This window comes from Balaenoptera acutorostrata, chromosome 7, assembly GCF_949987535.1.
Source record: "Balaenoptera acutorostrata chromosome 7, mBalAcu1.1, whole genome shotgun sequence".
NCBI classification, from domain to species: domain Eukaryota; kingdom Metazoa; phylum Chordata; class Mammalia; order Artiodactyla; family Balaenopteridae; genus Balaenoptera; species Balaenoptera acutorostrata.
This window is the reverse complement of record NC_080070.1, coordinates 13,033,896-13,049,894: the sequence shown is the minus strand read 5'-3', so window position 1 is coordinate 13,049,894 and position 15,999 is coordinate 13,033,896. Positions and strand designations below refer to the sequence as shown.

Here is a 15,999-nt window from a genome sequence, read left to right as displayed (position 1 = left end):
CAACATAGTACTGGAAGTCCTAGTCAGAGCCGTCAGATGAGAAAAAAAAAGCATTCAAATCAGAAAGGAAGAAGTAAAATGGTCTCTGTTTACAGTTTATATGATCTTATATACAGAAAATCCTAAAGGTGTCACCAAAAAACTATTAGAAACTAATCAATGAATTCAGTGAAGTTGCACAATATAAAATCAACATACAGAAATCGATTGCCTTTCTATACACTAACAGTGAAATATCTGAAAAAGGAATAAAGAAAACAATCCCATTCACAATAGCATCAGAACACAATAAAGTACTTAGCAATAAACTTAACCAAGAAGGTGAAAGATCTGTACACTGAAAACTGTAAGACACTGATGAAAGAGACAAGTGGAAAAATATTCTGTGTTCATGGATCAGAAGAATTAACATTGTTAAAATGTCCGTACTAAAACCATCTATGAAGTCAATGTAATTCCAATCAAAATTCTAATGGGATTTTTCACAGAAATAGAAAAAAATATCCTAAAAGTTGTACAGAATTACAAAAGACCACGGACAGCTAAAGCAGTCCTGAGAAAGAACAAAGCTAGAGGCATCAGGCGTCCTGATTTCAAACTATATTACAAAGCTATAATAATCAAAACAATATGGTCTAGTAATCAAAACAGTATGGTATTGGCATAAAAAATAGACTCATAGACCAATGGAACAGAATCGGAGCCCAGAAATAAACCTTTGCATGTACTGTCAACTAATATTTGACAAGAGAGCCAAAAATACTCTGTGGAGAAAACATAGTCTCTTTAATGCATGATGTTGGTAAAACTAGATAATCACAGGCACACTCACAAAAATAAATCTTACCACACTCACAAAAATTAACTCAAAATGGATTAAGACCTGAAACCATAAAACTCCTAGAAGAAAACATAGGGAAAAATCTACTTGACATTGTTCTTGGCAATTTTTTTTTTGATATGACACCAAAAGCACAAAGAACAGAAGCAAAATTAAAGAAGTGGGACTACATCACACTAAAAAGCTTCTGCATGGAATCAACAAAATGAAAAGACAACCCACAGAATGGGAGAAAATACTTGCAAACTATGTATCTGATAAAGGGTTAATATCCAAAATATATAAGGCACTCATACAACTCAATAGCAAAAAAAAAAAAAAAAAAAAAAAAAAAAAATCTGATTTAAAAATGGGCAGAGGAACTGAATAGACATTTTTCCAAAGAAGATATACAAATAGCCAACAAGTACATGAAAAAATCCTCATGTTTCAATGAATCAATATTCTTTCAGTTTGGGCATTGTACCAAATATATACCCCACCCCCCATTTCTTATGGGGAATTTTTTCAGCTGTCCTGGGAAAGCTTCAGTGACCTCTTTTGGTCTATTAAAAATATTCTTTGAGTCTCATCTATAGTCATCGTTGGTTTAGCTCTGTTTGATCTTCATTTGGAATAAATGTTCAGTGATCTCCTTACGTCCCACAGGTCCCCTAAGTTGAGCCCTGAACACTTTCTTTTCTCCTTAGAGGCAAGACCCTGTGTCCTGGGATTCTACCTTTGTGACTATCTCCAGAAGTGTCCTGCAGACCAGATACGCCCTGTTGCCATATCTGTACACCCTGATGCACAGGGCCAACACGGAGGGCAGCACTGTCGTGCGGCCTCTTCTCCATGAGTGAGTGTCTAGCGAGGATACCAATGACTAAGTGATAACTTTATTCTATATGGTGGCAGTTGAAGAAAACAATTCTTCCAAATTAAAGGCATGACTGCTTTTGCCAAAAGCTCTCTAGGCACAGACCGTATGTTACGACTCCTTTTAGCATGGTGTCAGTCACACCTTAGCTCTTTGGTAAAAGACTACTGATTTTTTTTGAAAAATTTCAAAATGATATACAATACAACACAGAATAATTTCTTTCTAATTTGGGCCTGTAAAGACCTACCTATCCTTTATAGTAGCTCAGGTCACGAAAGAAGGCATTCCAGGGGGATATCTGAGGAATGGAGGCCATTCTTGCGTTAAAATGTGCCGTGGTTAAGAAACGTGTGGAGATATTGATAGGTGAGAACGTGTCTAAATCCAACCATTTCTGAGGTTTGAAGAACATGACATGTAGAAAGTGAGGTGTATCTAATTAAGGTTGACCTAGGGAAAGAATAAAGGATGGCATAGGATGCGGCTGGATTTCCAACTTGGGTCTGAACTTGAGGAGTTTCTTCAAGGCCTCGATCTGGAGTCCTGTAGGGGTCCTAATTGTGGTACCTTGGTTTCCCTCTCCAGGTTTGTGTCAGACCAGGTGACCTGGGATGTAGACAGTCAGTTCCTTCTGGGCCCAGCCTTCCTGGTCAGCCCTGTCCTGGAGCCTGTGAGTATGGAGGCCTCTGATGAATAGAGGATCCCAACTGTGAGGCCAGTGACTAGCTGAGGAGAAGAGGCCTCATCTGATGGGGTCCTGAGATGTGGTTTCTTATTCTACCTCTGTCTCTTCCTCTCCCTCTGAGCTGACGTTCATCACTTAGGTGTTCTGGTCCTCAACTCCCTCGTCTTTAAAAGCAGTATAATGAATTCTGATTCATTGGATAATCAAGAAGGAAAAAACCCTTTGATGTATTTGAAGATATAATCATTTCTTCTTTAACTGAAATAAGGAGTATGAGTCAGGTGGGGACAGTACTATAAGGAAATCCTTGCTATCCTCTATCACCATTAAAACAAAACTTTTCAGAAGGACTGTTTGTAGCAATGTGTATAATTTTGTTGCTGGCTAGCTCTTCCCTTCCTCCAAAAGAGGTCCTCAGGCAGCCATTTCTTTACTTCATTTCAATGATTAGGCTTCTGATTAAAATAACAGTTAACCGGATCTTCTCCAAAACTTACTGCACTAATCATAATTTCTGAAGTATTGGTGCCGTAAACCTACAAATTTTTTTTCTGCTCTAGACCCAACCTCAGTTTGTCTCTTTAGAGAGGGTATGGGATAAGTCTATAAGTAAATGATGATTTTTTTCCCCCCTTAAGTCCCGGATCCCAAAGGGTTTTACAGAAGCCACCATTTTTGGTTAGGCAAATCTCCCCAGTTTGAGACGGGATCAGAGAAGGGAGCCTTTCCCAACACTGGTGACCTCTAGAGAGAAGAGGCCTGTGGGTCCAAGGCCATTGCGTTGTTTTGACCCCTGTACTCTGCAAACGGGTTACTCTGCCCTGGAGAGCTGAGCCCACTGCTCATGCCTTGTTTTTTTTTTGTTTAATTTTAGAACGCCAGAAATGTCACTGCATATTTCCCTAGAGCCCGCTGGTATGATTACTACACGGTAAGTTTTTCTGATTGTTTCTATACAACCTGGGGAAATGATAGCATGCACAGGCTTTAGAATCTGACAGACCTCAGGTCAAATTCTGGCTCCGTAACCCACTTGTTGTGTGTTCTTCAACATGTCACTTTTAACCTTGTAGCCTCATTTTTCTCACCTCCACGTGGGGAAAGACCGCTTCCCTCACAGAATTGTTCTGAAATGCGTAAAAGCATCTCCTGTAGTGCCTGGCTTTTTGTGGGTGTTCTTTATGTGTTAGTTTTTATCTTTCCTTATACCGCCACTATTCACAGTGGTGTATAATGGCAGACACTGGTAAATGCTTGAAGTTGTGCTGGAAACTATGGTTTTTGTTTATATTCTCCCTGCTAGACTGGAAGTTCATAAGTATTAGGAGCCTTTTCCCCTCTGTCTTTTTACATAATACCTTCTTTTATAGCATAGATGCCCAAAGTGGAGTTGTTAAATGTACTTTCCTAAGGTAAGCAAGGTCCTAGGCAGTATGTAAAATGTACACAGAGGTATAAGGCCCGACTTTTGTGAGCTGGTGTAATGCAAATGCATTTAGAAATGGGGAAGGAACACAGCCTTCTCTGTCATATGACTTTTCTGGGCTAGTCTGAACCCCAGAGACTCAGTTGGGAAAACAGTCTTTCACAGAAGCTTCAAGCAGTGTTCTTTTTTTTTAAAATTTTTATTGGAGTACAGTTGATTTATAATGTTGTGTTAGTTTCAGGTGTACGGCAAAGTAAGTCAGCTATACATATACATATATCCACTCTTTTTTAGATTCTTTTCCCATATAGGCCATTACAGAGAATTGAGTAGAGTTCCCTGTGCTATACAGTAGGTCCTTATTAGTTATCTATTGTATATATAGTAGTGTATTTATGTCAATTCCAGTCTTCCAATTTATCGCTCCCCTCCCTTATCCCCTGATAACCAAAAGTTTATTTTCTACATCTGTAACTCTATTTCTGTGTTGTAGATAAGTTCATTTGTAGCCTTTTTTTTAGACTCCACATATAAGCGATATCATATATTTGTCTTTCTCTGTCTGACTTACTTCACTCAGTATGACAATCTCTAGGTCCATCCATGTTGCTGCAAATGGCATTATTTTGTTCTTTTTTATGATTGAGTAATGTTCCATTGTATATATGTACCACATCTTCTTTATCCATTCCTCTGTTGATGGACATTTAGGTTGCTTCTATGTCCTGGCTATTGTGAATAGTGCTGCAGTGAACATTGGGGTTCATGTATCCTTCCGAATTATGGTTTTCTCTGGTATATGCCTAGGAGTGGGATTCCTGGTCATATGGTAGTTCTATTTTTAGTTTTTTAAGAAACCCCCATACTGTTTTCCATAGTGGCTGTACCAATTACTAGAGAAATGCAAATCAAAACCACAATGAGGTATCACCTCACACCAGTCAGAATGGCGATCATCAAAAAATCTACAAACAGGGCTTCCCTGGTGGCGCAGTGGTTGAGAATCTGCCTGCCAATGCAGGGGACACAGGTTCGAGCCCTGGTCTGGGAGGATCCCACATGCCGCGGAGCGACTGGGCCCGTGAGCCACAATTACTGAGCCTGTGCGTCTGGAGCCTGTGCTCTGCAACAAGAGAGGCCGTGATAGTGAGAGGCCCGCGCACCGCGATGAAGAGTGGCCCCCGCTTGCCACAGCTGGAGAAAGCCCTCGCACAGAAACGAAGACCCAACACAGCCATAAATAAATAAACAAATAAATAAATAAAAAAAATTAAAAAAAAAAATCTACAAACAACAAATGCTGGAGAGGATGTGGAGAAAAGGGAACCCTCCTACACTGTTGGTGGGAATGTAAATTGGTACAAGCAGTGTTCTTTTGCAGGGACACAGACAAATCAGAGTTTGATTTTTTTTTAATAAATTTATTAATTTAATTCATTTTTGACTGCGTTGGGTCTTCATTGCTGCGCACAGGCTTTCTCTAGTTGTGGCGAGAGGGGGCTACTCTTCGTTGCGGTGTGCGGGCTTCGTATTGTGGTGGCTTCTCTTGTTGTGGAGCACGGGCTCTAGGCACACGGGCTTCAGTAGCTGTGGCACGCAGGCTCAGTAGTTGTGGCTCATGGGCTCTAGAGCGCAGGCTCAGTAGCTGTGGCTCACAGGCTTAGTTGCTCCATGGCATGTGGGATCTTCCCGGGCCAGGGATTGAACGTGTGTCCCCTGCATTGGCAGGCGGATTTTCAGCCATTGCACCACCAGGGAAGTCCAGAGTTTGATTCTTGAGGAAGAATCAACGGTAGTGTCTCCTCTCTCTCTAACTAGTCCTCCTCTCCTGACTTTTCTGAGCAGAGCAAAGCAGCAAACTAGAAATACGGCAAAAGGATAACAGCAGGAGGACAAGAGGCAGAGCGTGCTCTGGGCCCTTTCAGCCAAGCCATTTGTAGTGGGATTGGGTGAAAACCCTGCAAGGACAATGGAAATTTTGTTCCTTTTCTTCTCTGTCTTATGGAGCCCTGAGTCCTCCCTGACACGCCCTTTTTTCCTGAGCTGGATCTGTCCTCTGGTTGGCAGTAGGTTAAGACTGCTCTGTGCTTCCCAAAGAGGGCCTTTCTGGGAGGGAGCAGCCAACTTCCTTTAAGTGAGTGTAGCCTTTGTCCTGAGTTTGCATGTTGACTGGCTTATTCACTAACAGGCAGTCATTCTGAGTACACTGAGGCTCCTGGGTGCGGGGCCAGGGCCAGGGTGAAGCAAGTAAGGTGCCTAGGGCGCACGGTTTAAGGAGGCACTCCTTTTTAAGGCGGCCCCTGTGTTTGCAGGACCCTGAGAGTAAGTGCCTTCTTAAGTGGTGCATCCTAGGCACCTTACACATCTCACTCTAGTCCCAACCTTGCCCAGGTGCAAACCACCTTACTGAGCGCCGGGTGTGGTATATACTGGAAAAGTTTCCCTATGGAGTTCACCATCTAATCTGGAGCTAGTATTTGCATGTTATAAACACTAATACATATTTACATAATTATATATACCATATAAAAGAAGGTGAAGTGTGAGGGCTATCAACGAAGAGAAAAGTCTCCTGGAATTGCTGGTTTTATACATGGCTTTTAAATAGAAAATAGCTTTTTTTTTTTTTAACATCTTTATTGGAGTATAATTGCTTTACAATGGTGTGTTAGTTTCTGCTTTATAACAAAGTGAATCAGTTATACATATACATATATCCCCATATCACTTCCCTCTTGTGTCTCCCTCCCTCCCACCTTCCCTATCCCACCCCTCTAGGTGGTCACAAAGCACTGAGCTGATCTCCCTGTGCTATGCGGCTGCTTCCCACTAGCTATCTATTTTACATTTGGTAGTGTATATATGTCCATGCCACTCTTTCACTTTGTCCCAGCTTACCCTTCCCCCTCCCCGTATCCTCAAGTCCATTCTCTTGTAGGTCTGCGTATTTATTCCCGTCCTGCCCCTAGGTTCTTCATGACAATTTTTGTTTGTTTGTTTTTAAGATTCCATATATATGTGTTAGCATATGGTATTTGTTTTTCTCTTTTTGACTTACTTCACTCTGTATGACAGACTCTAGGCCCATCCACCTCACTACAAATAACTCAATTTCGTTTCTTTTTATGGCTGAGTAATATTCCATTGTATATATGTGCCACATCTTCTTTATCCATTCATCTGTCGATGGACACTTAGGTTGCTTCCAGGTCCTGGCTATTGTAAATAGAGCTGCAATGAACATTGTGGTACATGACTCTTTTTGAATTATGGTTTTCGCAGGATATATGCCCAGTAGTGGGATTGCTGGGTCGTATGGTAGTTCTGTTTTTAGTTTTTTAAGGAACCTCCATACTGTTCTCCATAGTGGCTGTATCAATTTAAATTCCCACCAACAGTGCAAGAGTGTTCCCTTTAAATAGAAAATAGCTTTGATTGAGTCTTTCAACTTTTTTTGTTTCTTTTTGAGACAAAAGTAAACATAGGAAGCCAAATGTTGATGGAACAAGCCATTTAGAAAAAAATAAAATTTTGATGTTTAATTAGAATCAAGTAGTTTTGAGTAGTTTCATCAGAGGCTATCTGGCCCACAAAGTGTAAAATATATCCTATCTGACCCTTTAAAGGTGAAATTTGTTAATCCCTATTCTAGAGGATACACAAAGTGTATGAGACCTATTTCACCATCTGGTCATGTGAAAAGGAACAAGTTAAGGAACCTACTGTATAGCACAGGGAACTCTGCTTAATACTCTGTAATAACCTAAATGGGAAAAGAATTTGGAAAAGGAATAGATACATGTATATGTATAACTGAATCACTTTGCTGTATACCTGAAACTAACAGAACATTGTTAATTAACTATACTCCAATATAAAATAAAAATTTAAAAAATCATTCGATACAAGGAACACTGTGGAATATTAAAATATAGTGTAAAAATTTAGAGGAAGAAGAAATGCAGGTATACTGATTAAAGGATGGAAGATATCAGAGGAATATGGACTGGAAAGGTACCCTGAAAGACATGCGGGATGCCAAGAAATTAGGAAAGTAAAAATCCCTCCACTGGTAAAAATTCAAACATTGGAAAAGGGAAAACATTGGAAAATGGAAAGTAAAATTCACCATTCTCCCTGTCTCCCAATCCTTGGTCCCCCTTCTAAAGCTAACCCCCATTAACAATCTGTTATATATCTTTGCTGATAAAAATTTGTGCATAGATTAGCATATGTGTATTCTTTTTTTATTTACACAAATAGTATCTTACTCTACATACTATTGGACCTTGATTAATTCACCTAATAACATATCTTGAAGATCTTTGTATGTCAGCACTTGAAGCTCTTCCCCATTCTTTTTAGGAGCTGTGTTATGTTCCATTGTATGGAATCATTTAGCAAAGCACCTCTGTGGATGGACAGTTAGGATTTTAGTTTGTTTTCTTGTTTTCTTTTTATAAGTAATGGTGCAATTCTGTAGGAAATATCGCTGTACATATATCTTGGTGTAAGTTTTGGTCAGTGAATTTGCTGGGGTAAAGTATTTGACATTTTGACAGATGCTGGCAGATTGCTTTCCAAAAGGTTTTATCAGCACCCAGTCCCACTGACAGTTTACAGAAGTGTCAGTAAAATATACTCAGTACTTTAAAAGATGAAGAGGAAGGATGTATTTCAGATGTTAGCAAAAGCATGGAAAAATTTGCACCTGGTAAATAGAATGGAAACTTAGGCTCTCCACTTGGAGCAGATGATTCAATCAGATCCTGTTTCTGAACTGGGTTTCTTTGTTGTCACACAGGTTATTATATGCTTAAGTGAGGTAGGAATTTATGTATAGTTCATATAATTCCTGTTTCTACAGTACCTAAATTTTCACCTCTTCCATTCAACAGAACATTGTTAACCTAAATTTCCATCTTGTCTGTTCAAGAAAGCATGTCTTTCATGTGCTCCACTCCCACCCATCACCCAGTGGTTTTCTGAATTTCTAGCCAGAGAAGATGCTTGACACAAGAATCCTTAATAAAAGTTGGCAAAATACCAGAAACAACTTACATTCCCATCAGCACATAAGAGTGTTCATTTCCCTAAGTCATTGTCAGCTTTGAATATTTGTGTTTTTTTTTGTTTTTTAAAATATTTATTTATTTTTGGCTGTGTTGGGTCTTTGTTTCTGCGCGAGGGCTTTCTCTAGTTGCGGCAGGCGGGGGCCACTCTTCATCAAAGTGCGCGGGCCTCTCACTATCGCGGCCTCTCTTATTGTGGAGCACAGGCTCCAGACGCGCAGGCTCAGTAGTTGTGGCTCACGGGCCTAGTTGCTCCGTGGCATGTGGGATCTTCCCAGACCAGAGCTCGAACCCGTGTCCCCTGCATTGGCAGGCAGATTCTCAACCAGTGCGCCACCAGGGAAGCCCCAATATTTGTTTTTTAAAATATTTATATTCATCTTTGTATCACTCTTAAAGGCAATATGGTTCCTAATGCTCACCATTGATTTGATTTGTGATCATCTTTGACAGCCCATTTATACTTCTGTGACCTTTCTATTCTTTTACCAGTTTCCTATTAAGATAAAGTAATTGTACTGATTTTTAAAGGATAGTTACACACTTAAGTTGATAACACTTTGCCATGTTTACTGGAAGTATTTTTCCACTTTGTCATTTGCTTTTAAATTTTTTATAATTTTAGATAGATATTTTAACTTTTATATAGTCAAATTAAAGTTTTTTCAGTCACTGGAATGCATTTGGTGAATAGCGAAATGTCAGGATACAGCCTTTTTTTGGTCAAATTTCCCAATACTTTTGCTTTGCTAAACTTCTGTTATTATGTACTGTTTTTACATATGGTAGAATTTGTCTGAAAGGTCTCTTTTTTCCTTTTTATTTTTGATTTGTTAATCTATGAATTATGTATTCTGTCAGTTCTGAACATCTTAGTGATTACTTATTTATAATACAGTTTAATGTATGATAGACCAATGTGTCATCATCTTTTTTTTTCCTCAGCAGCCCTGGTGTCTCTGCTCCATTTTATTAAAGCAGAAAGCAGTGACAATTATTATTATTATTATTTTTTCACACACACACACTGTATTTTATTTTTACAAGAGATAAGTAGACTGACACCAAACATTGTACCTGGATGACCACAACAAAAGCAACAATGATTGCAATTACCAAACATGAAACACACTCATACTATGTCATAATATTGACATTCAGTCCAGTAATCCTCCACTGTAACAGCTCCCTTACTTTGCAGTGAATATTGATTTGTATATTCTTTGCCTCTGAGTCCTTGTTGGATTTATTTTTTTAATTCAGACAGAAAGTCACAAAAATTATACTCATCCTCATCAGTTCACTCAGTCCCATGTAATTAATTTTTTTTTTCATCTTGATCTTTTGTTAGCACTTTTATGAGTTCATCAGTTTTTCATTAGAGTTCTGAAAATTCAGTTCTGCTTATTCATTCAGTTCAGCAGTACAGTCAGTTACCAGAAACCTGTACTTGTCAGAGTCTTTTCCATGAATTTCTTAAAGATGAAACCCTTTTATAGGAACATATTTGCAAAAGCATCAGAGTACACACAGAACTGTCTGTAAATGACAAAAGACTTAAAAGTGACCACAGTTAAAAATTTGATGAAAGTTCATAATAATGCAGTTGACAAGAAAATTAGTTATTTCTGAGATATACATTTTAAGGTAATAACTAGGATTATGACTTATAACATTATACCAGAACATATATGTGTCATCATCTTTTTTCAGAAATATGATTGTTATTTTTTATTTATTTATTTATTTATTTATTTATTTATTTATTTATTGGCTGTGTTGGGTCTTCGTTTTGTGCGAGGGCTCTCTCCAGTTGCGGCGAGCTGGGGCCACTCTTCATCGTGGTGCGCGGGCCTCTCGCCACCGCGGCCTCTCTTGTTGCGGAGCACAAGCTCCAGACGCGCAGGCTCAGTAGTTGTGGCACACGGGCTTAGTTGCTCCGCGGCATGTGGGATCCTCCCATACCAGGGCTCGAACCCGTGTTCCCTGCATTGGCAGGCAGACTCTCAACCACTGTGCCACCAGGGAAGCCCCATGATTGTTACTTTTATATCTTCTCCCAGATTACATTAAAATATTGTCAATCCAGAAAATAAAAACAAGCTTGTACTAGAATTTTCATTGTGTTTAATATATATTGTATATCATATTTTATCACTTTATGTTATATATATATTATGTCAATGTACATCTGGGAAGAAATGATAGTGTTATAGATTTATTCCTCAAGTGTATATATGTTCACCAAAAAAGTCCAAGAATGTCTCATAGCAGCGCTATTTGTAAAATAGCAAAAAAAACTGGAAATAAGACAAATGTCCATAAATGGTGAACTCGATAAATAGATCATGTTCTATTTTTAAAAATGAATACTATAGGACAATGAAAATAATAAACTGTTGCTACACAAACAAAGATAATGAACATCACAAACGTAATCTTGAGCACAAATAGCCAGATTCAAGACAGTAAAGAATGTAGGATTCCATTTATGAAATACAAGTTCGAAAACAGGCAAAAGTGATAGAAATCACAATAGTTGCCGCCTCTGGTGTGGTGATTATTATGAGAGGGGATGAGAGAGCCTTCTGGGATGCTGGTAATAGTCACTTCTTGATTTAGGTGGTGGTTTCATGGGTGTGTTCACTTGGTAAAACTTTATTGAGCTGTGCATTTTCTATTTGTATAATTTTCTGCACATATGTTATTAAGAAGTTAGCTAGAAAATTTTTATCTCCTCAGGAAGATAAGAAGGTATACTTAAAATAAGAAAACATGCTTTAAACAAAGCATACTCACAAAGCAATCCTTGGAAATTAAACGCATGATGCAGGAATTAAAAAATTTTGTTTAAAAAGAAATTGTAAGGTACAATCTAGGAAATTACCCAGAAAGCGGAACAGAAAGGCAAAGAGATAGAAAGCAGGAGAGGGAAAAACAAGAAAGTCCTACTTGTCTTGAGAGCTACCACTTCTGCCCAGTTTCTCTGTTGCTTGTCCAGTGGAGCTGGAAATGAGCAAATGCCTGAGTGAAGGGTGGGTGAAGAAGGTAAGACTCCTATCTCCCTGTCTCTGTGGTTCCCACTTCCCAGGGATCATGACTTCTCCTACCGTTGCCACCTTAGTAGCTGTGGACTCCCATCCCACACTGTCCCTCCTGTGCTCATCCGACTGCAGAAGCAACAAGCCATCCTTATTGCTTGGCGTTTAGACTGCGCTTGTTTGATGAAGGGGCAGGTGCCTTGAGGCAGGACAGGCTGATGTGCTTCTGGCAAGGCTGGATCTTCATCTGCTCAGGCTCTCAAGCTGCAAAATCAGCAGTTGATAGCTCTTTGACGAGCTTTCGTCTGTCTCCATCATGCCTATGCGACTGAACACGCCATGAAGTTGTTTTCTATCCATCCCTCTCTCCTTTCTGTCATATCGGGCATTATAGCTTGTAGACTGTTTGGGAGAGGGAGAGGCATGGAATTACTCTGACTTGTCTTATTGATTACCTACTTTAGTGTAGATTAAGAGCAGACAGTGTGTGTGAATTAAAGTTTTTATCTACTTCACTCATGGCCATTTTGTTTATTTGTTTACAGGGTAGAATATATATTGGATTTTTAAAACAGTGCTTCTCAGTCATATTCAGTGACTATGCAGTTGATGAAAATTCCCCTTTACAAAGTCACATTAGGTTGTCATTTCTTATTTTAATAATGCTGCTTTTAGATTTGATCTTATAGTCATGTCTTTATGGATATTTTAACAGGAATTTTTTAGGCTAGCCTGGTCAGAAACTATTTAAAGGAAAGGAAACAAGCCTGTGACTCATTAGGTACTAGAAAGGAAATCATGAGAAGGTAGCATATCATATTTAGCCACAATGTGTAGTAGAATGAAAAAAAAAACATTGAGAGAAAGAATTTGGTAGAAATGTAACTGACGGTTTTACGTGTATCAAATTTCACTTGAAGGTAGGACAATCAATGGAGGAAAAGTCCAGCGTTCATAAGATACTAGAATAAAGTGTCATTAGAAAGCATATAATTCAGTTTTCTCATGATATCAGTAAGAAAACTGAAGAAGCCCAGAGATGTGGGCTGGAATTTGTATTAAGTCCTGTGGACTCTGGGGTCCTGAGGCAGGCACGAAGCAGAGTCCACCCCGGTGAATGTGATGTAGATCGAATCTGCATAAAATAAACATCGGGGACCAAAAGTGAAGAAATGTGATGGTAGCTGTGCTCCTTACCTCTAAAGTGGTGATTCTCAAAAGGAGGGACCTGCCTATCAGGGGACATTGGCCGTGTCTGGAGACATTTTTGGTTGTCACAATGTGGTGGGAAGTGGAGGAGATGCATCTAGTGGACACTGGACAACATCTAGAAAGCACAGAACAGTGCCCACAGCACAGGGTTATCTGGCCCAGAACGTCCACAGTGCTGAATTCGAGAAGCCTTGCTCTAGGCTGAGAACATGTGGGAGGACGGTTTCTTAGGAATCGAGGTTTATGGCCTGGGGTGAGAGATGCTTCTCCCTGTCACAGGCAAGATCAAGATGTGAAACATAAAGGAAGATATAATGAGTTAAAGATAAGGATTTGTGAAGTAAGGCAGTTCACTTTAATTATTTCTGTCAAGTAGGAGTCAAAGGTGTTAGTGAAGTTGGTGAGGGTGGGGTGGGGGGCAGTGGAGGGAGACGGAGGTGGAGTGGGGACAAAACAAAGGGAAGGTCTGGACGTGTCTTTGGGGGAGTGAATCAGGAGCCGAACAGAAAGAAAGAAGGCTCGCTCAGCCTCCTTTAGCAGTACTTCCTACGCAGAAACAGGATGTGGGGTAAGGGTAGGGTGAGAGGCAGCTGTGATCTCATGGGGTGTGTACAGCAGAAGCCCCCAAAGACAAGAGATCCTGACATGATGCCCTGGCAGCAACTCAAGATCCCATAGAGCAGCTGGGCGAGCGTGGAAAAGTGTGATAACAGGTCCTGAACAGGCAGCAGTTTCCGAGCGTGGACAAGATGTCTGGTAAATGTGTCATTCGGGCAGATGTGTTCTCTCCATCACCTTCTTCTGGCCCACAGGGTGTGGACATTCAAGCCCGGGGAGAGTGGAAGTCCTTGCCAGCGCCTCTTGACCATATTAATCTTCATGTCCGTGGGGGCTACATCCTGCCCTGGCAAGAGCCTGCGCAGAACACCCACTTAAGGTGAGTGAGGGCGCCACATTTCTCCCTTCCACGCCAGGCAGCTCAGATCCTGGTGAAGCCCACCAATCTGTAAACCGCACCCTCAGGCCCCAGAGCACTTTTACTAAACAGTTTTGTTTGTTTGCTTGCTTACTTGTTTGTACTTTAGCCTTTTTTGGATTCTGTACTCTGAACAATTCTTAATTAACAGCTATTTTAGATCTAAGTGGGTGTGATATTAGGTCTAATTAGTGACATTTGAAGTGGAAGTCAAACAGGAGCAACCATGGTTCATGCTAGTTTTAAAAGACTGGATCATAATTGACTCTTTGCTAAGAAAATTACTGCTGAAAAATTGTGTAAGCCATATGGCAACTGAGGCTGAGATCCCTTACATGCAAGATTTAAAAATTCTAGACCTAATATATAGCCTATGTATTCTAGACCTATATAATAATTGATAATAGCTGACAGCAGGTGAATGCTTGCTCTGTGCCTAGAACTGTACTAATATGGAGATTTCTATTTGGAGATTATCTGTTTTTCCTAACAAAAGGAAAAATAAGCCCTATGGTGTAAGTACTGTTATCATCCCCATTTCTCAGATGAGCAAAGAGAGGCTTCAGGAGGCTAAGTGATTAACTCAGAGTCACACAGTTAGTGAGGAGTTGAGCAGGGACTAAAATCCATGTATGTCTGATGTCAAACTAAAATTCTTGGAGCCCTACTCATTTTATTGCAAAAATTCTGTTGAAAACTGAAGAACTTAGGACATCTGTAAACAGAACTCACTGTACATGTGGACATTAGGTCATGAAAGAAGAAAGATTGAAGCACTAGGCTTTTCCTCACAGTGGAGAAAGGAAGGAAGCCAGTGAGTTTGATTATAGCTTTTTGTAGAGATTGTAGAGCTCCTATGAGCTTATACAGCCTTAAAGGGAAATTCCCTTTGATTCATTCATTCATTCCTGACATGAAGTCATAGAGCTTATGGAGACAGAACTAGAACTAGATCCCAAGTCTCCGGAATCCCAGTACCCAGTCTTTATATCATGAAGCACTTCCTTTATGTTTTTATGAAAACGCTTGGTTTGTGGCTGTGGCTTTGTTTTTACCCAATGTCTCTTTGCTCCGTCACTGCAGCCGTCAGAAATTCACAGGCTTCAAGGTTGCCTTGGATGATGAGGGGACTGCTGAAGGTTGGCTCTTCTGGGATGATGGGCAAAGCATTGGTGAGTAAGGGCCACCTCGGATTCATTCATGTCAATACCACTGGCTAGGTTCCTGGATATCTTATAGGGCTGCTGTTTCCTTTTCTGTGTTAAGACAGTCGTGCACATCTGTTACTTTTAAGTGTATGATACATGATCCTTGTGCCTCATGCATATGAAGCTTAACTCTGAATCTCTCACCGTTATCCAGCTGTCCTAATCCACTGTGGAAAACAGCAGTATAGGAGCCGTAGGGAGAGTTTCTTTGTAGCCAACTGAGCTATACTTCCATATATGGTTTATGTTCAAGGGCACATTCCCTAATTACATGTCCCAGTAAGAGAGGCAATGCCTCTATCAACTATGCTATTTATTGGGGGGAATTTTCCATTAGGAGTTTACAGGAATTAGTAACCTCTCAGGAGGATGTCTCAAGTACCATTAGTAATTTCTAGGCCCAGTGATATCCAATAGAACTTTCTGCAGTGATGGAAATGTTCTATATCTGTGTTGTCCAATATGCTAGCAAGTAGGCATATGTGGCTATTGAGCACTTGAAACATGACAAGTGCATCTGAGCAACTGGAGTTTAAATTTTATTTAATTGTAATTAATTTAAATTTAAATAGCTACGTTTGGCTAGTGGCTACTATCTCAGACAGCACAGCTCTAGAGGATAGCCAATGCCTTCTGACCAAGTGATCAGCAACTTAGAAAGAGGCAAGTGTATGGG

The 15,999-nt window shown here is 40.0% G+C and overlaps 1 protein-coding gene across 4 annotated transcripts in view; it reads left to right on the top strand.

Moving 5' to 3' along the window:
• MGAM (maltase-glucoamylase) overlaps positions 1 to 15,999 on the top strand; it is a 145,270-nt gene that overhangs the window by 124,810 nt on the left and 4,461 nt on the right. For all 4 annotated transcript variants that reach the window (XM_057549689.1, XM_057549688.1, XM_057549687.1 and 1 more), the window contains 5 exons: positions 1,531 to 1,679; positions 2,289 to 2,373; positions 3,263 to 3,319; positions 13,952 to 14,076; positions 15,199 to 15,287. In XM_057549689.1, coding sequence (XP_057405672.1) covers positions 1,531 to 1,679; positions 2,289 to 2,373; positions 3,263 to 3,319; positions 13,952 to 14,076; positions 15,199 to 15,287 — 505 coding nt within the window. The remainder of the gene's footprint in view (positions 1 to 1,530; positions 1,680 to 2,288; positions 2,374 to 3,262; positions 3,320 to 13,951; positions 14,077 to 15,198; positions 15,288 to 15,999) is intronic.